This window comes from Rissa tridactyla, chromosome Z (assembly GCF_028500815.1).
Source record: "Rissa tridactyla isolate bRisTri1 chromosome Z, bRisTri1.patW.cur.20221130, whole genome shotgun sequence".
Classification (NCBI taxonomy): domain Eukaryota; kingdom Metazoa; phylum Chordata; class Aves; order Charadriiformes; family Laridae; genus Rissa; species Rissa tridactyla.
In genome coordinates, this window is record NC_071497.1 from 77,583,265 (window position 1) to 77,603,237 (window position 19,973).

At 41.7% G+C, this 19,973-nt stretch overlaps 1 protein-coding gene across 3 annotated transcripts in view; it reads left to right on the forward strand.

Annotated features, from left to right (window-relative positions):
* Positions 1-19,973, forward strand: part of DCAF12 (DDB1 and CUL4 associated factor 12) — a 35,259-nt gene that overhangs the window by 4,514 nt on the left and 10,772 nt on the right. For all 3 annotated transcript variants that reach the window (XR_008463705.1, XM_054184906.1, XM_054184905.1), the window contains exons 3-8: positions 8,075-8,281; positions 9,501-9,561; positions 13,473-13,666; positions 14,640-14,705; positions 15,418-15,580; positions 19,514-19,698. Coding sequence is in view for 2 of the 3 variants with exons in the window: in XM_054184906.1 (XP_054040881.1) it covers positions 8,075-8,281; positions 9,501-9,561; positions 13,473-13,666; positions 14,640-14,705; positions 15,418-15,580; positions 19,514-19,698 (876 nt within the window). In the remaining variant the exon portion in view is untranslated. The remainder of the gene's footprint in view (positions 1-8,074; positions 8,282-9,500; positions 9,562-13,472; positions 13,667-14,639; positions 14,706-15,417; positions 15,581-19,513; positions 19,699-19,973) is intronic.

A 19,973-nucleotide genomic window follows, 5' to 3' on the forward strand; every position in this document is an offset into this window, starting at 1 on the left:
GGAGGAGGGAACGTGCCTGAGAGTGTGTGTGTGTGTGTGGAGTGGGAAGGGGCACCCATCAGCTGGCTGGAGTCGCCTGCTGGAAAGGGACCCTGGCCCAAGCAGTGACAGACCTGGGTGGTGTGTGTGCGCGAGTCCTTGGGTGGTGTGGGAATGCTTGGGCAGCAGCTTCTCCCTTAATGAAGATGAAGAACAAAGCAGCTTCTAAAAAGAAGTTCCAGTAATCATTTTGCAGCTTCTTTTATTTCCTTAGTTCTGTGTATGTGTTCAGGACAAAATTCTCTTGGTAATTATGAAGTTAAGGATGAAAAAATACAAAAGCTGTAAATCATTCCCTAAATACACAAAGCTTATTAGTTTCCAGTTGCTTGAGAATGTAGTTGTCTGGAATCCAATATTTTTGCTTGCTTTTTTTTTTTTTCCCCTGGCAGGCCTGACAGATGTATTCATCTTTAAAAACTTCCTTACAGAATGCTCTCTTCTGTTTTCTCAGGTGGCTTTTCCAAGGTAGGAATGGGTTGGTTTTGGAATGCTAGCTGATACCTTTTCTGCCCTGCTGTAAACTGACAGCTCTTGTTTCTTCTTAGAGACTTTTAATTTGTTCAAGAGATTCCATGTCTGTTCTGTGCATCTCATACAATTATAACCTTGTCTTCTAGTCCTGTGTGAGAATACAATGCACAGTTACTCTTCCATCTGAATATGGACTCTGTGGGGGAACTGATTTCCACTTGCTTTGCAGTTTAACATGTCTTCTGGCTTTGCACATGTAATGAAAAATCAAGAAGACCGCTCGCTTCTGATCCCAAGGAGGGAATGAGAAGTCATCCTCCTGCAGTTTGTGACTCTACTCAAAGTCCACTGAACAGTGACCAAAACTCAGTGTAAATAAACCTCTGATGCCTGTAATTGGCACTTGTGTTCACCTTTTTTCAGTGGCTTGTAAGTAAATAGATGTCCTGGTTTGAGGTAGAACAGAAACAATTTTCTTACAGAATCGATTTTACTTTTCAGTTAAGCCTCTTCTAACGAACTACACTTTTTGAAATTAATGATGTATTTTTTCAGACAGTGTCTGCTTCTGGAGTGATAACATCTGAGGGTTATAGTCAATGCCAAGGAATGGTATGCAGAGAGGCTCCTTCTTGTACTTACTGCTATAATAACCAAGGTCAGCTAATTTTGTTATGTCCCAAGTTGGAAGGTTGGAAGCAGAAGTGTACAGAGGGGTCGTATCTGTGGGGAGAAGCAGACATGACAGATGACCCAAAACTGACCAACAGAGTATTCCATTCCCATTGGCATCATGTTCACTATAAAAGCTGAGGGATCAAAGGGGTCAGCCTCTTTCTTCAATGGCTGGTGTCTGAGGAGGACTCTATCTGTACGTCTGCCTTTGATCCCGATCCATGCATTCCTGAATCCAGTTTCAGAATTCAGCTCCCCTCCATTGCCAAGTTCAGTCTAGGACTTGCCCAGTGCCTGCTGGTGACATGATCATCATCCTGGGAGCTTGATGTTGGTTTTGCATATAGAGTATATATTTCATTATTTTCTTTTTTGATATTATTATATTTTCTTTTTATTATTAATGTTTCATTAAAGTGGTTTAGTTTCTCCTTCAATCTGTAAGTCAGTCTCTCTCTTTCATTCTTCTCTCATTCTCTGAAGGGAGAGGGGTTAAGGAGAGCATCTGTCATTCACTCAGTGGACAGTCCAGTCCAAACCATGCCACCTCCACACAGAATTCAAATCTAACAGCAGGAATAAAATCATCCAGGCTCTTCTTGTGTGTTTGATATTAAAAAGGCAAGACGAAATTAATCTCTCACTCCTTAGTTAGTTTCTTAACCTTTTTAAAGAAGATATCCAAGAGACAAGCTGCTCGTATGTGATGTCGAATTGCCTAAAGCTTTATTGCACTTAATTTAGTATTTATATGCTCTCCAATGTTAGCTGGGGGGAACCACCCGCAGACTTCTTCTAAAACCCACAGTCACTGGTTCCACCCTCCCCATCTTTACCTTTTCCTCCAAGTCTGGACTGACCTAAATGTTGTTTGGCTGACACATGTTTTCTGTCTCTGGTAGGAGGTTCTCTCTCTCTTCCACCATTTCTTTCCAAGCTGCACTAGCTTCTAATAAAATTGAAGAAAAGTGCAAAGAATCTTTTTCTTTTTTAAAGTCTGCAAAATCTGAGTAATCATATAAACTTGTTCTTCAAAACTTCCTTCCTATTGATAGACCATTAAGAAATTCCTCTTTGCAGAAATTTATTCACTTACTTTCTTAAAGCTTACATTTCCTTTTAAATATATTTTTGTATTCTGCTGGGTTATTCATTACTGTGCTGTACTAACCCAACAGTCCCTGATTCCACAGAGGTATGCTGGGTTTATACACAGTGCAAGGCAATATTAAAATGCCTAAGTAGCAAATCTGTTTTTTGAAACATCCCAAGTAGATACCAGTCACCTTCTCTTCTGGGAAGGGAGAGAGAGAGGTTAAAGGGAGCATCTGTCCTTAGCTTAGTGTCCTGCCCAGCCTGAACCACAACAATAGCCAAGTATTGTGTCTTGTTTCAAGAGTATTTGTATTTCTGTCTGTCCTCAGAGCCTGGTAGCTTCTGTGCCAGGTATGATGTGGGTGGTAGAGATGCCCTTTAGCAGGCAAAGTCTCTCACTTCTGCATCCTTTGCCATCTGTCGACATGTGTTAACTGTCTGACAGCCTCCTGAAATTAAACAGGGAGGGCAAGGCACAAATAAAAACTGACAAATGTGATTTTTGCAGCGAACAGATTCAATGACATCAAAGTGTGTGCCCATTAGCTAGTAGTGCTTCAGAATTTGATAGCAAGGTGGAGTGCCTGATTGCATGGTCTCGTCTCTGGAAATGTGAATTCAGAGTTGGTCAACTTGCTGGCTGCTTTTACCGCTGCTCGCTTGTAAGATGTTTTCTTTATATTCTGTGTTGTTTCTCTTTGGACCCTTCAAGGAGGATGTGTGAGGCCGTTACCCACTTGCATCGCCTGTACTGCACAACCTGTGAGTAGGTGTTGTGCTAAGATTAGTGCATGTTCTGACCTCCCCTGGAAAGCAGACGTACCAGTTCGATAGCTTAGTCTTTAAAAGTCCACGTTTCTCTGGGGCTTAGCATATATTAGTAAATCTGTGTTGCTGTAGAACGAATAACCTTATGCCAAGCATTTTATGAACGTGTTAAAGGAGATGCTTACAATTGGAATAAAAACCAAGACTGAGAACTGGGGAAAAATTAAACCGTGCTACTCGGTGTGAGCAGCAATGGTATTGGTGGAATGACACTGTAAGCATTGTCTTGGTTTTGTTGTTCTGTTACCCAGAAACAAATTTGAAGGAGAACAATGATGTCATTTTCCAACTTGACTGAGGGTGAAATTTTTTTGACCAGTTTCATCTGGTCTGGAGTTGAGCTGTTGCAGAACAGGGTGTTCCCACCTGCTCGTTGTTACTGGCACTGATGTGTGCGTGGCTGCGGAGTCAGCTGGATCAGCTTGCTGCTTTGTGTCCAGGAGGGCTCTCTTCTGGGGTCAGTGTCCACCAAAGGCAGAGACACGACGCAGCTGACCTCACAGCTACCTGAGCACTAGCTGCCGTCTCAAGGGTGGTGAGACGGTTTGGGTTGGTGAGGAAGAAGCACGTGGATTCTCAAAGATTGGCTTAAGCCAATTGTGAAATTTCATTGCGATTGATTCTCTCTTAGTGACTATTTTTAGCAAAGCAATGTGTTTATCTTGGGTTTCTTTCAAATGTTAGTGTGAATGGCAGGAATTTGTGTGTGATTTCTGAGAGCAATATGTGAAAAGCTGGGGCGCAGGGCGTATCATGCGCACTTCTTGAGTGAAGAATAAGCAGTCTTTCATGCATGTTCTTTGTGCCTTGTAAATCGACATCCGTCTTGCTTTTGTAATAAAAACATGCTGTGTCTCAGGGTGGCACCCTTTGTCTTTGTTCTAACTGATTTGTAGAATCAACTGAAAGATAGTGGTGCCTGTTCCGTCTGCTGTTCTGTGTGCAGCAGAGGACATGAGAGTCTACGTGCTGCTTTGAAATGGCATTTCATAGGTCTGTCCTTTAATCTTGCTATATAAAGTCAGTGCTTTCAGTTAAAGATGCATTGGAAGGGCACTTATATTTAATGAATTGGTAACTTTGGTTGTTTTGGTTTTTTTTCCCCATTAACTGTTGTCTCCGAAAGGCAGGTCAAAAAAAAGGAAGTGAACTTGACCGAAGAGCCTGGCAAGCTCTTCTGCTCTCAGTGTTGTGTACAAGAGAAGGATGGATTTTGTAGTTCGGACTCTGGTGCTCGGATACTCAATTCCCTGCCACAGTCTTTACTTTTGCCAAATTGATTAATGAAGTACCTCGTTCACTGAAGTGAGGCAGTTTCTTGATTAACTTGATCCTAAGCAATTTGAAAAGGGGACAGCCACATAGTAATTGTATGGGAGCCATTTGCCAAATGACTTCTCAGCACTTCTGCAAACCAAAAGAAAAGTAAGCATATAGCTAGTTAGTTATCTCATAGGGTGTGAAAAGTAGGGCCAGATCATAAAGATTCACGGCTGTGACAACTGTAGTACCTAGCCATGCCTGTCTGCCGTGATCCTTGAGTGATAGCACTGTTGCAAGCTGTACATCTGAATTGCTTTAGGGGAAAAAAAAAAGATTAATTTCTTTCTGTCTTGTCATCCAGCTTGTTTTGTTGTTAGAACAAGGTTGTCCTGCAGAGAACACAATAGTTTAGTCTGCTCCATTTCTCATGGACACAGTGTGGTCCTTGGACTTCTGGCAGATGGCCAAAGCAGTCCTGGCTTGGTAAATCCTGGATGTGAAGGTATTTGGCACAGTAGTGTCTGACATGCATACATTGTATTAGCAGGAAGAACCAAATTATGTGCAAAGCTTAAAATTAAGGGGCAAATCTGCACAGTTCACTGTTTGGAGGCTGGTGGAGGTTTACCACATCCAGAAAAAGTTTTTGTGGCTGGTTTTTAGTTTCTGTATAATGAGTAGCTGGAAAAGAAGTTCTTATTCCTGCTTGACATGAAAAAATAATTAAAAAAAAATGTGTAGTTCAGCAATCATAACTTTGTCAAGACTCTGAGAGTTCAGACTGCTTTGGAGTCATTTGCAGATGTGGTGAAAGTACCAGGTTGCTTGGAAGAAGTTGGCCAATTTCTGTTTTGTCTCCGGATTGATGTCATTGTATACTGTGGTTTTGGATGCACTTGTTCAAAAGCAGACAGATACTTTGTATTTTATCTACTGTAGTATCTTTAAAAGTCTTAAAATGGTATTCAAATTTTCTGCATTCTTAGCTGGGTGCCTATCTTGTTTCTTAACTTTTCTCCCATTTTGGCTTTAGAAGTATCTGTTTGGCTTCTGGCTTCTGTTTGCTGGATTTACAGTGAAGATTTCTTGGCAATCAGTGTGGCAGCTTGCAAGTGCGAGCTTCTGGCTTCCTGTCCTGCCCCAGGTGATGCAAGAGTCCTAAGCATATGCAGACAGTGCTTGCTTATTTTCTTCTAGGGAGGTGGTGGTTCTTTTTAAACTACCCACAGTGTGCCAAGTTACTTTCCAAGCAAGGGAGAAGTTACTGCTTAGAACTTTACAGCTGGAACTACAAAGCCAGTCCCTTATCTGTGCGAAGTTTCTTGCCTTAAGAGTGGTTGCTGCTCTGGTTACGGTAATACTGTGCAACAGGAGGAGAAAAGTGAGGAAATGACAAAGCAATTCAAAGGCTGATGATGGATTAGAGTGGGCTTTGAGTGGATGAAAGCACTTCAAGAAATATGTCCTATTGCTGCTTCTGAGAATATCTTAATTTGGAAACTTGTTAAAGGAAAATTATGTTGAGGTTGAAGATCCAGGGCAGAAATGAGAGGGTCTGATGCTTCAGCACTGTGTGTTTCCAAGTTCTTTATCTTTTCAGCCCAATTAGTTTAGAGTTTAGCTGAAGGAATTTTGTGTTAGAGTAAGTCTTTATTAACCCAGTATCAAACACAGATGACAGTGGTGCCAGACTGGACAATATGAAGGGGTTTTAATTTCAGTCTTCATATGTGTTGATATGCTCTTTGAAGTGTGAATCTCTTCCAGCTGAAGCATGATTTTCCTGACTCTGGACATCCTGAGGTGTGGGTGTGTTTTCCTAATTAGCATCTGCTTTAGGACCTGCAGATGACACTGGCAAGCCTTCATCTTAGATACTTAACTGTAGATTTTGTGGGTTTTTTTCAGTAGTTGAAGGATGGTGAGGAGGAATTGGGCCTTCCTGCTGGAAGGAAATACTGAGGAAAAGAGGATATGCACTCATAGGGGAAGGACAAGGGAGGATGAGAGGAGAGGGAATTACTAGTCCTGATCCTACCGTGCAGGTGTTAATTTTCAGGGGTGTGGTTAGGGCAGAGGGGCTGCTGTGTACATCATGTTTTTACCTGCTGTCTCAGGCAGTGAACTGCATTGTAAGGCTTGGGAGAAGTGGGGAGTGCCTCCATCCTACTCAGCCGTGCTTTAGCTGTTGTCTGACCACCACACCTCCGAGCAAAATGAAGAACTAAACGTGAAAATTCAGTCCCTGTAGGAAGTCGTCTCTTTGTGCAAGACTGCTGCCTACAGAGAAAGATCCGTTGCAGGTTGAAGATGGTGCATAATTCTGGACACAATGCACAAAGAGCGATTAATGGATTTCAGCTTTCTCTGCAGAATGAGTTTAACATACCATACTTTATTAGGTTTTGATTTGACATTAGTATTCTGCTAGTTCAGTACATCAAAAATAATAGATATGCTGCTAAATTTTCTTGGGTTTTTTGGTACTTATTAACGAACAGATCTGCAGTCTGTGAGAGTTCACCAAAACCAACTTCTACGTATAACTCCTCTCTGAGAACCTCTAGATTTCTTTTCTGTCCTTCCAGAAATGCCTGACAAGGATTTCAGAACAATTTCCTTGAGGTGTGTATTTTTTAAATTGCATTGAGTTTTCTTGGGGTTTTTTGTTGTTGTCTACTCTCTTCAGTTCTTTTCCAGAGGCTTTGAGACACTGTTCTTTGGTTACAGAAAGAACAAACCTAAGGGTGGTGGTATTTAATTATAATCTTAGGCTGTGATTCTGCATCACTTTCTTTAGTGCCAAGTGAGCTTCAGAACCTCCATTTCCTTGCTTCTGACTTGAGTTCGCTCACAGGGCTTTGTGCCTTTATGTTCTTTGACTGTTAGTGCAGCTGCCCTCAGAACAACATCTGTGAAATGATCCAGCACAAGAGCCTCCCAAATGGAAGTGCACTTTGGCAGGCAATGTAAACATTTGTTCTGGTTTAGATTGTAACCCTATGGTCGTATACGTTTGAACTGACATAACTTTGGGTATAATGATGTCTATTTGAAGAGTTATAAGGCTTTATAACTGAGTTCTCTGCCAAGTGGACAGTGACATAGAGCTCCAACTTCTAGTCTTTTTGCAGGATGAGGTATGTAGCTAGATATCTTTTTTTAGATTTTCGCACTGGCAGTACTATATTTAGTTAATATTCTTTGTGTATCACCAGAAGATAAACTCCAATTGTGTAAATGTATAAAGTATCACTTTGCCAAAACCAAAACATCATGGTAAGTATCTTACCTGGGAGGCAGCAGGTTTGTCCTAAGCCCCCTGGCATTTACTGGCTGTTTCAAGGTGGGTCTCTTTCTTACTGTTGTACAGGGAAAGTGGAAAACAATATTGTTTTTTCATAGTATTGAACAATTTTAGATTCAAGGGTTTTATTCAATGTGAAATCTCCCATGACAAATTTCTCTCCTCTGTCTTCTATTGCTGTGAAAACCAAATAGGATGACTGAAATAAAGCCCACTGTAATTAAGTTCGTTTACTTGTTGTGAGAAGGAATTTATGCGTTTTTCAGCCATACTTGCAGCATTTGTGGATTCCAACTTGAAAATAATGTCAATTCAAAATAAGCAGGATATTTGACTGTTTTGTTTTTCTTGTCTGTTCAGTGATGACTTACATCTCCTGGTTTTTTCCCCCAGTTATTTGTAGTAGATGTCCAGACTGGTCAAATTACCAAGATTCCTATTCTGAAAGATCGTGAACCTGGCATAGTGAACCAGCAGGGATGTGGTATTCATGCCATTGAGCTCAACCCCTCGAGGACCCTTCTGGCCACAGGTGGAGACAACCCCAACAGTCTCGCAATTTATCGTCTGCCTACACTTGATCCTGTCTGTGTGGGAGATGTAAGTGGGAGTATTTGGGGAAGTTTTATTCGGTCACTTACAAGAATTACTACTTTGAATTGCCTAAGGTCAGAGCAAGGTTAAGATTTGGGCATCTTGTATTGGAGAGTTCATTTCTGAAAGCTTGAAAAGATTCCTGTTTAAGTTGTCTTTTTTGACAAGATATTTTAAATATGAGTAAGTACACAAACATGTGAGACGAATTCTCAGGGTTCTGAGTTAGATTTTGTTTTCCTCACCCTCATGCAGGTCTACTTCAGATTACTTTTAAGCACAGAAAATGTAACAAAATCCTAAACGTTAAAGTCTAATTGTGGTGATGACCTCTGAAACTAGTTTTAGTGAAAAAGCTCTTTTGAGAAATTGAAAAGATGATACAAGTTGTTCAGATTTTCCCCTTCTCCAGTGAAGCTTATGTATATGTTATCCAGAGGCAGAACTTCTGGCAGTTTGATAGACTCTGGTACTGCTTGTGTTTCTGAAACATCATGAGACCTTTTTAAAATAGCCAGTCTTAAAAAAAGAAAAAAGCTGAAATGAGTGTAGTGGTGTCCTGTAAGCACTTCTCTCTCATTTCTCCGTTTTGATCCAGGACTTCACATAGGTGTTAACTACAACAGCAGAGGTCAGGTCAGAGTTTGTGCAGTAGCAGATAACCAGATGCAGAAAGGCTCAACTCTGAAGATCTGTATGATTTGATGTCATTTGCCTGCTGCTGTGACTTTGCAGCTTTTCAAACAGAACTAGAGCCTTATGGCCTTTTATTTTCCTATAGGTTTCTCACCTGCTAAAGAAAAGATTCTTGAAGCAATAGTCTTGAAGAATTAATCATACATTTTGAACATAAGGTTTTGGTTACTTTTTACAGTAGCGATTTGTATTTGAGGAAATAAAAGTATGTAGCTACTTAACAGAAGCTTTCAAAATGGAAAAATCTTAAGTTCTTAATTGAGATCAGTTTGCCCTTGGTTGGAGACCTGTTTTTTCCATCAGCTAATTGCTCTTTATTACTTATACATTTCAAAATAAAAAAAAAAGTTGAAATTATTGTTAGGTACATAAACTGTTCCAGCTTGATACTGGAATCTTGTATGTATGTTCTTGATGTAGGTCTCTTCTCCTGAGTTTGTACTAAAAATCTGAGTGAAGAATACTTGTCTGCTTTGAGACTACTCTAGAGTATAATGTCACAAAAAAAATCTGTCTTTTTTTCTTTTAGGATGGACATAAGGACTGGATATTTTCAATTGCGTGGATCAGTGATACTATGGCTGTTTCTGGTAAAGTCAACTTTCTTTCCATCTTTTTTTTTTCTTTTGCCTTTCCAGAATTTTATACTGGATGCACTTTATACATATTAGGGAAGCACCTTTACGAGGGCATTTGAAACCACTTGGAACTACCTTGGCTATTTAAACCCTTCTTGGTCATAGGACAGTGCTTCACTGTATTTTATTTGTAGGGACCTGGTCTAGATTTGATTTTTCTAGTATTGGAGGGAATATTACTGTCTTCCCAGTAGGTGTTGCCATGAGAGGATCTCTAAACACAATGAATTACAGAGAGGGATTCCACACAAGAAGAATAATTTCAAGAGGGGTGTTGGTTATCAGTTTTAATAACTTTGGAATACAGTAGAGCAATATTGATTTCCTGAAGTGGCACTGTCTCCCATAACATCTTCATAGGTAAGCTTAGGAAGTGTGGGTTGGATGAGTGGACATGAGGTGGATTGAGAACTGGCTGAATGGCAGAGCTCAGAGGGTTGTGATCAGTGGCGCAGAGTCTAGTTGGCGGCCTGTAGCTAGCGGTGTTCCCCAGGGGTCAGCACTGGGTCCAGTCTCGTTCAAGGTACTCATCAATGACCTGGATGAGGGGACAGAGTGTACCCTCAGCAAGTTTGCTGATGACACAAAACTGGGAGGAATGGCTGAGACACCAGAAAAGGCTGTGCTGCCATACAGAGAGACTTGGACAGGCTGGAGAGTTGGGTGGAGAGGAACCTGATGAAATTCAACAAGGGCAAGTGTAAGGTCCCACACCTGGGGAGGAATAACCCCATGCACCAGTTCGGGTTGGGGGCTGACCTGCTGGAAAGCAGCTCTGCAGAGAGGGACCTGGGAGTCCTGGTGGACAACAAGTTGACCATGAGCCAGCAATGTGCCCTTGTGGCCAAGAAGGCCAATGGCATCCTGGGATGCATTATATGAGTGTGGCCAGCAGGTTGAGGGAGGTCATCCTCCCCCTCTCCTCTGCTCTGGTGAGACCGCACCTGGAGTACTGTGTCCAGTTCTGGGCTCCTCGGTTCAAGAGAGACAGGGAACTGCTGGAGAGAGTTCAGTGGAGCGCCACAAAGATGATCAAGGGAATGGAGCACCTCTCTAATGAGGAAAGGCTGAGACACCTGGGTCTGTTTAGCCTGGAGAAGAGAAGACTGAGAGGGGATCTCATCAATGCTTATAAGTATCTAAAGGGCAGGTGTCAAGCATATGGGGCCAGACTCTTCCCAGTGGTGCCCAGCGACAGGAGAAGGGGCAACGGATACAAGCTGGAACACAGGAAATTCCATCTCAATGTGAGGAAAAAATTCTTTCTTTTGAGGGTGACAGAGCCCTGGCACAGGCTGCCCAGAGAGGTGGTGGAGTCTCCTTCTCTGGAGATATTTAAAACCCCCCTGGACGCGTTCCTGTGCAACCTGCTGTAGGTGACCCTGCTCTGGCAGGGGGTTGGACTAGATGATCTCCAGAGGTCCCTTCCAACCCCTGCCATTCTGTGAAATCCTATGGAAGACTAATTAATGAAAACTCAGTTTGTTTTGTATGTATATGTGCACATGTATATATGTATGTGCACATATACTGTGGCAGTTAATACAGAAGGCTATAACAGAAGAGGCCAGTTATTGACTCTTTAGTAACTAATTGGAGAATCAGTGTAAATTCATAAAGTATTACTTAGGTAAAGACAGCAATACTAATTTGCTGATGCGTTAATTTAGTAGTTTACTGTCTTTCTATGGTGACAGTGTGTAGTGTGTACAAGGAGCTATCAAACTGCAGACAACAGAAGATCCTAAGTCTCGTATAAAAATCAAATACTTGAATTGTTAGTTCAGTAAGATATTTTTTTTTTCAAAAACCAAAAAGCTAATCCTGGAATCTGATTTATTTTGAATTTAATATAAAACCTGATCCTTGCAAGTCTCCAACTCAAATGTCTGCATTAAAAAAACATTGTCAGCTAATAAGCTTGAAGAGAACAGCCGAGATGATAACAGATATCCAAGGTAAGGATAAGGACCCAATGGAATAGAGAGGCACAGCATGTGAGATTGAACTTTGTTGCTCTCAGTGTTTTCTGCATGCTCAGGGTTGGAAGTGTGTGTAGAAGACTGCCACATCCTCTGTTGCATGATGCTTACAGATGGATGTAGGTTTTAGTCTCCAGACCTGAGACATCAGGGAAAGCTTGCTGAAAGCAATTAGCAAGTCTGATTGCTAAACTGAATTCTTCAGAACTTTGCTGATGATCCTAATCAGGCGAAAACAAAGACAACTACCTTCTGATGTGTTTTAATCTTACAGATTTCAGTTACATCTGTGTCTGAAAATCTGGAGCAGAAATATTTGAAGTCCAAAAACTGAGGATGTAGCAAATACTTTTATCTGAATTAAGAAACTAAATGCAAATTTTTTGTGATTTTCTTGGGGCAGGTAAAATGCCACAGGAAGGAAAAAGGGCTTTTGGTCCTATGGCAGATCACATCGATCATATAACCTGAGTTCGAGTATATTTTCTCACTGCCATCAAAACTGTTGAGAGAGTACAAAGAGGACCAGGGGCTTGATTATTCCTCTCGCTTGTGTTAACTTCAACAAGGATGTCAGGTGCTCTGCTTGTAAAATGTTCAGCAGTGTATTTCAGTCCATAAGCATAAAAATGAACTCTTGACTAAGCACCATAGCTGGGGGAGAATGCATTGGTCCACTCAGTTGTACCGGCTGGACAAAAAGATTTCCATGGCAAAAGCTTCAGATGGGATGAATAATTGCCAGGGTGGCCTGAGTCCAGGGTGGCAAGCGATACTGTCCTGGGCTTCAGGGCTAACCAGTTGAACAACATACATTGGCTTTTTCCCCTGCTAGGGCTATTAAAAGGGACGGCTTCCTTCTAAAGTATGTCAAGATGTTTAGAAATTCTACTGCTGAGTGTTCAGCCTCCATAACAGACAAGATCAGGTGCCATTAAAAACTATCAGCGCGTAATTGACTGGCAGGGTGTAGTGTCATGTGCTGCCTGCTGCTAAGCAGCGCCATTAGGAAACTCCTTTTGTATTTGGCTGTAGTAGGTGATAGAGGTAGATGACTGAACCCGTGGCAAAACTATCTCTGCTGTGCTGGACCAGCTGTACTGCAACAAGATGGTTTTGCTTAACTGGCTTTGCAGCTTATTCCCTATGATGTACCAAAGCCTATAAATTTAATAGTCTGATGTAGATATTTAGTTTTTTCTGGCATCTTCAAGACATGAAATATTTCTTATGCATTCCCTGTGGGAGAAGCAGGTATGTGTGTTTTTCACATTGTGTAAGGAAAAAATTGAGGTACTTGTCAGAGCTGACTTAGATGGAAGTGAGTTGTCTAAATACCAGAAGGGGTGGGTGTAGGGCCTTGGATTAAGCCTGTGTTGATCTACAAACCAAAGACACTCAGTTTACTTCATCTAGTGTTGTTACTCTGATTCATATTTGTGATAAATGTCTTCAAATTCAGTAGAAAAATGAATTCTTCCTTGTTCAGCCTCAGTTCCTGTCACGTTCTTTAAACTAAAGCCATGCTGAGCATGTAGGCTACTCAGTTGCCTCTGAGTTTATTCTATGTGTGAATTTCTAATGGTGATTATTGTATAGGATTGTGGTTTCTGATGCATCCTAATCAGTTTGAAAACAGATGAGGTGATCTAGCTGCTTGGTAACCATGTAGGCAAAACAGTTGATGATGAGTTCATATTACAAGTTTTACAGGTCAGTAAAATTATGTTTTTGTTAATAATAATCAATATGTAGGCACCAACAGTGTGTTCAATTAGATTAATGTACCCTTTCTTTCAGACCGTAGTGTTTATTCCTTTTTTGAAAAGGGTAGTTAGGTATATGTGAAATGAACTATTTGTTTATGGACTGTCTGTTCAGGTTCCCGGGATGGTTCGATGGGTCTCTGGGAAGTCACAGAGGATGTGTTGTCCAAAAGCGATGCCAGGCATAATCTCTCTCAAGTTCCTGTCTATGCTCACATAACACACAGGGCTCTGAAAGATATCCCCAAGGAGAACACCAATCCTGACAACTGCAAAGTCCGAGCATTGGCTTTCAACAATAAGAACAAGGTCAGTAAGATAAGCAAAACAGTTCAGAAGTCCTAAAGCTGTCGTGTTTATCTGCTATGTCTGCTTCTGCCCCGGGTGAATGGAGAATTCCAGCAGGAAAAATAAATCCTGTGTTTTCAGAAGGAACGGTTTTCCTGTGTGTTTGATTTTTAGACTTGTATCCTAAGTGGGGGACACAGGGAATGTTTACAAGAAGAGATAAAGCACCAAAACACCTCTTGCAGCTTGAATCCCACTCTCGAGGGCTCTTGCTGCTTTCCTTCCCCTTTGATGAAGACCAGCTAACAGGCAGGCAGTTCCCGTTTTGATGGCTGAACTGTTACTGGATTGTGCAGCAAGTGAGGTGACTGGCACACAGGGCAAGCGCCAGTGCTTGCTTTGGTGTTATTTTGTTGGCTTTTGACAAACAGTAAATGTTAACCTCCCACCTGCTGGTCTCCAGTTATTACTAGTGGGAGTAGCAATTCATCCTCCACTACTTTTTTTTTCTGCCCTCAAAGATCAGAGAAAGTCTGAAGCAAAGGTAGGCGTGCTCTCAAAAGTGTGGTGCTCCTGTGGGCTTTATTTTTTTCTGTAGCTGTTTATTACTCCTCTGTGATGGGAGACTTCATAGAAGTAGTGCCTGGAAAGAAGTGTTTGCTTCAGGGTCAGAATCAGTGTGGGAGCTGCTGAAGAGAATTGTCAGCTCTAGCTTGTACTGTCTAATAATTCATTATTTGATTGTCTAACAAGATCTATACTTTTGAATGTTATTTTTGGTGATTACTGGTTTATTTGCTCTTATTCTACCTGGCACCTTTGTGCTGTATTGTGTTCTACCAAGATCAGTATAAAATGGATATATCTTGATAAGCATGTACAGGATTATGGATGAGTCCAATACAGAGTATGCAACCTGTCTAGTAAAGACTGCGAGTTTGTAAGGACATCTATAATACAGAAACTAACTTCCTTACTTTTTTTTTTTTAATAGGAGCTGGGAGCTGTGTCCCTAGATGGCTATTTTCATCTTTGGAAAGCAGAGCACACGCTGTCAAAGGTGTTTTTCTGTTTGTTAGTGTAAAATTTCAAAAATTGCCTACCAGTTAAAGCTGTTCACTATTCTTCAACTCCTTTAAAGGCTCGAAGAAAGAGCAGCAGTGTTCATAAAACACTTAAAAGCTTTATGTAAAATGAAACGTCCTAAAAATTAGAGCTGAGGGAGAGAAACTCATTCCCCTTATTTTGGAGGGTGGGAAGCGCTCTTAACTTTCAGCCAGTTCTGGGTGAGCTGAAGGGAACCATTGCATGGGGTAATACGGGTAGTTGATTAGCGGTGTTCATAAACGAAGTTGCACGTATTTAAGTGTAACTGCAGATTGAACCCAAACATATCTATGGCAGTGTGTGAGGTAAGCTTTTTCAGCTGAGAGCTGGTGTCTGTATACACCTGCTGAAGAAATAACAGCAGCTTAGAAAGATTTAAAACAATTTGTCAAAATATTCATTGTTCTTTCCATAATACTTGGTTTCAGCCTTTATCATCTCAGTTTGGTTCAGATAGGGCATCACATCTCCTTCAGGTTTTTTGCCTCTGGGTCATGTTGTTGCTTTTCTCACGTTCACCACAAAAATAGAACTTTATTTTTTAGCTGCATTTTGCTGTTGTTTTTTTTTCACTGCAACTTCCTTGAACATAGCTTACAGAATTGTTGTATTAACATCTTGCTATTTTCTCATAACGGGTCGATTTTTATTTCTTCTGCTTCCAGTTACTGTCCACAAAGTTGCCATACTGCAGGGAGAACGTGTGTTTGGCTTATGGTCACGAATGGTCAGTGTATGCAGTAGGATCGCAGGCACATGTCTCCTTTCTGGATCCCAGGCAGCCTTCTCACAACGTTAAATCCGTCTGTTCCAAAGAACGAGGCAGTGGTAAGAAACTTGTCAAAGGGTGCTTCAAATGGTTTGCTTGCGGAAGTAGCTTTTAAGACTGCAGTAAGATAAGCTTTTAATAAGCAGGAGGGGTTTTTCATGTGATAAATGAAATCATTAACAGTATACGTATGTTTTGCTTTTATGACAATGTTCCTTGAGCAATCAACAAACCAAACTTAAAAGCAACCCTGAAATCTAATGATAGACAACATTAGTGCTTTCATGATCCACTAAATTGTATGGCATCCAAATATTACTGAACTTTTAAAAATATGAAAGTGTGCATTTTGCGTATTTTTTACTGCATCTAACTCTGTTTTACTTCATCACAAAGGAAATCTAGACTTCATACTGCTATTAATACTGTCTATTCTTGTGTTTTTTCTCTGGGAACAGAAAAAAACCCATGTTGTCTGCTCTGTGCTATCGTATCGGCAGTCTGTGCTGTGATCGGATCCCTGCTTTTTAATTTTAACGCCATGAGTGGTAGTCTTAATTTTTTATGTGTATTTATTTGCTCTAAATATACAAAAGCTCACTCTTTAATTAAAAAAAATAATAACTGCAGATTTAAGTGCTGTTTTCTGATGTGGGTGCAAATTGAACCTTACACCAGGGCCAAGCATGAGGGCTTGCAGGGTACATGGTCCCATAAGCTTCTTCCTATACCCTCTATTTTCAAGCATGAGAAGGCACAGTGCTGTGGTGCCTATTTTAAACCGTATTCATCCCAGACTAATAAGTTACACTCCTTATTTAGCTTGGCTCTAAGCATCATCTCTTCATTGGGCAAGTTATCAAAAGAGAATACATGTAGCCAAGGTTTAGGAAAGTTGGGTTTTTTTAATGTGGTTATTGGAGCTTGAATGGTGCTGTCTAGAGAAATATCAGGGTTGTCTACTTTCACATACGGGTTAAGTTTCTGAAATAAGAGAAAAGGTGCTTCACCAGCTCATGTTGCCACCTGAACATCTTGCCAGCAACAGCCTTTGTCCTGACCCGCTGTCAGTGAGGGCTCTGTGGAGGTCAGGACACTCTCACCTGTCAGGGAAGGAATACCAAGACACTGGAGTGTGGTCCCCGGTGATGGCTGGTGTCTGACAGCTTCTGCCTTGAGTATGTGATCATCTCCGCTGAGGGAAGAATCCGTGTGTAGGTAGTATCTCTGGTGCATCTCCATGCCACGTCCATGTCTGGAGAAAGCCTTTGTTGAGTGCCATTTCCTGTTCTTCATAGTAGGCGGATCTTTTTTTTTTGACATGGTGGTGAAGGCCCTTAATAATATTAATTCCCAAAATAGTGTTTCAACTTTCTATTGATATCACTGGGACTTGGAGTGGTGCAGCACCTCTAGAAAGTAGGTTGTTTATTGATTTGTGGATCTGGGTTGACTTGTAAGTGCTTTGAAGTGTTACCTGAATGTGCTTTCAGCTTCCAAATGCACCTGCTGAACGTCGTAAGTCCAAAGTAACTTCAGATCATTAGTGTTGTATACAAAATCAGGTCAGAGAAAGGTTGTCACTTAGTAAGACTGGAACTGGGGCCGGTTTTTACCCTGTGTAACCTTGTGTGCTCCGCACGAGGAGGTGGCTAATGCTTTTTGGTGCATCTTGTAAGTGTTGCTTTTCATAGCAGCTGTACAGGGAAGTGCAGGCCCTGGACTCTACTTGATGATCTGCAAGAGCAACTGCTTTCTGCTCTGCTGGCATGCAGGGCTATGTCGTGTGCCCTTGACTTTATATCCTGAGGGCAGCAATGTGAATGTAGTGGACAGATCTCACGCAGCACAGACTCTGTGTCTGCTCCTTGAGTAAGACACGCTACTGCATCTTCATTTCCTTCTGGGATTTGTAGAGCCGCCCTGCCTCTCAGGAGTGACACTCAATTTGCTGACCCAAATAGTCCAGGTCCGCAGGTGGTAGAGTGCTGGGAATGTAGGAGAGCTTACCGTGATCAGTTCTAGGCACAGGCTGTGCTTTTAGTTTGATGGGAATGATTAATCTGAGGTACTTCAGCCCCTTAGGAGCCAATTTGAAGTGCTGTTCTTGAAAGCCTGTTCTAAAAGTCCTTTTAGTAGTGGGTACATCACAGATTCTTTCCGTTAATTTTTTTGATTAGAGAAAGATCCACAGTCATTCTGCATTTTATAGCTTTTTATTAATAAAATGCATTGAAAAGTATATGCCATCTGCTTTCATACTCCATCACCTATTTCTGTTGAGTGTTCTGCTGAGTTGCTTGTTAAGAGCACTTTTGGAGCAAAAATGAGAGGATGTCCCCTCTTGTGCCTTTCTTGCAGAGGGTTTAAAGCTTTCTGCATCTATTTGCCAGCTCCAGGCCCTTGTAATGGGGAGGGCAGGTGGGGAAGATGTCTCCAGCTTGCTCAGATGCATTAGTAGTTCTCTGAATTAAAGCGGAGATTCTGATACGAATCTGGTAAATCTAATCCAGCAGGTGTGAGACTTGCACGGTGTTTTCCTACCTGTTGAGCCTGCAGCCAATCTTCACCTCACATCTGGAGCATGACAACATGGCCTTGCCTGTTCTAAGTGTGTGTCACAGGTGCTGGTGGCTTCCCATGTGGATGTAACGCCAGGTTGCGGAGGCGGAAGGATGAGGATGTATTGCTAGTTAGGACTCTGTACAAAGGGGAAGGGGAAGCTCCCTGGCCGCATCCGCACCTCTGGGATGTCTGCTGCCACGTGTCCTGCGGGGTGTGTTCCAGGGTGTTACAAGTTTTGTGACATTCAGTCCCACTTGGTATGGTGACAGCAGTTGGCACATGGATGTTGCTGGCATAACTCACTACTTCCCTCCTCCTTGAGTGCTTGTTTAGGCTGTAATTCAGTGGTACTTAAAAAGCCTTAGAGTTTATAACCTGTCATCGTGTTGTGCAGGAAGGAAAAGCATAGATGTGGCGGGGTTTAATCTGCATAGATGAGTTGTTTGGGGTAGAGTGCTTACCCAGAACAAACCTTCTTGGCACCATAAGTGGAGATGAGATGACAAGACATTTTTCAAATTGCAAATTCCTGCATATAGAATCTCCCCAAGATTATTTCCAAGGGATCCTTGTTCATCTGAGGCTTCAGATTTAGACTTCGTGAAAACAAAACATACTCATTTTACTCGGTCTAATGGCATAACTGAATTGTGCCAAAATGTTTTGGTTGGACTGGGAACTTGCTGTAGCTTCCTATGTGCTGGTGTAACGTGGTGTTGCTTAGGTTGTAGGATTCCTAGTCTGTTTTTATTGCTGGTGAAGCGCTAAAAGCGCCAGCTACAAAGAGTAAGGTGTGGTTGTGTGAGAATATCTGAATGGAGATAGTTTCAAAATTATTTAACGGCCTGATCTATCTTAGCAGCAAAGTAACTGGTGATTATTATGGTTATGCTTGTTTACAGCTAGCCTGTTGATCAGCAAAATGCACTTGGTAGCAGCTGGGACAGTAATTTTTCTCACACGGCCACTTATCGCAGCTTGGCATGTAGCTGGATAGGGTGTGAGCTCATGCAAGAAACCAATATGATGTTCTTTCCTCTCTTTGCTGCCATGGACTCACTTGTGGTGTGTTCACTTAAGAGGCTCATGGCAGACAGAACAAGGCTGCGCTTGATCCTAAATGGCATATGATCTTTGCTTATCTGGCAGAGCCAGGGCCTACTGAGAACGAAGCTTCTTACTATGCACCATCAGTGTAGCTGATGGCCTCAGAGGAGAGGGGAAGTGATGTATGTATGTAATCGAAGCTGCTGTTTCAATAGCATCAATGGGATTTGTCAGCACTGCTCCATAGCAGTGGGGAAACTTATGTGTTGTGGAGAATACTAGTAGATAGTTCCTCTTAAAGAAAATATCAAGCAGCAGCACTGCAGAGCCAAAGCGTCCATCTTCCTTACTGCATTGTATGTCCCTTCTCCGTCTGACAGGTATTCGATCGGTGAGCTTCTACGAGCACATCATCACAGTGGGAACGGGGCAAGGTTCCTTATTGTTTTACGATATCAGAGCCCAGAGGTTCCTGGATGAAAAGCCCCCACGTGTCTGCTACGGACAGAGGCAGAAATTAGGAGGAAGTGAAATTTTGAAGCTGACTACTGGGAAAGGCTGGCTGGTAAGTAACTGTAGGCATAGGAGACCCTTTACACAGGAGTGCCAAAGGGCTCACGAAGCGGTTGTTTTTATAGTAACAGGAGCTATTGTATGAAATGCGATGCAGTAAAACCGATAACCGTAATCATGAAAAGCAAGAAGTGCTGCAGTACTGCTTTCTACACAAGCTTTATGACAGGGTATTGAAAGTTGGTTGCTTGACAAAGCAGACTTACAAAAGTAAGGCATACTGACTACTGTTCTTATGCACTGATTCATAAATGAAGTAGATTTTTA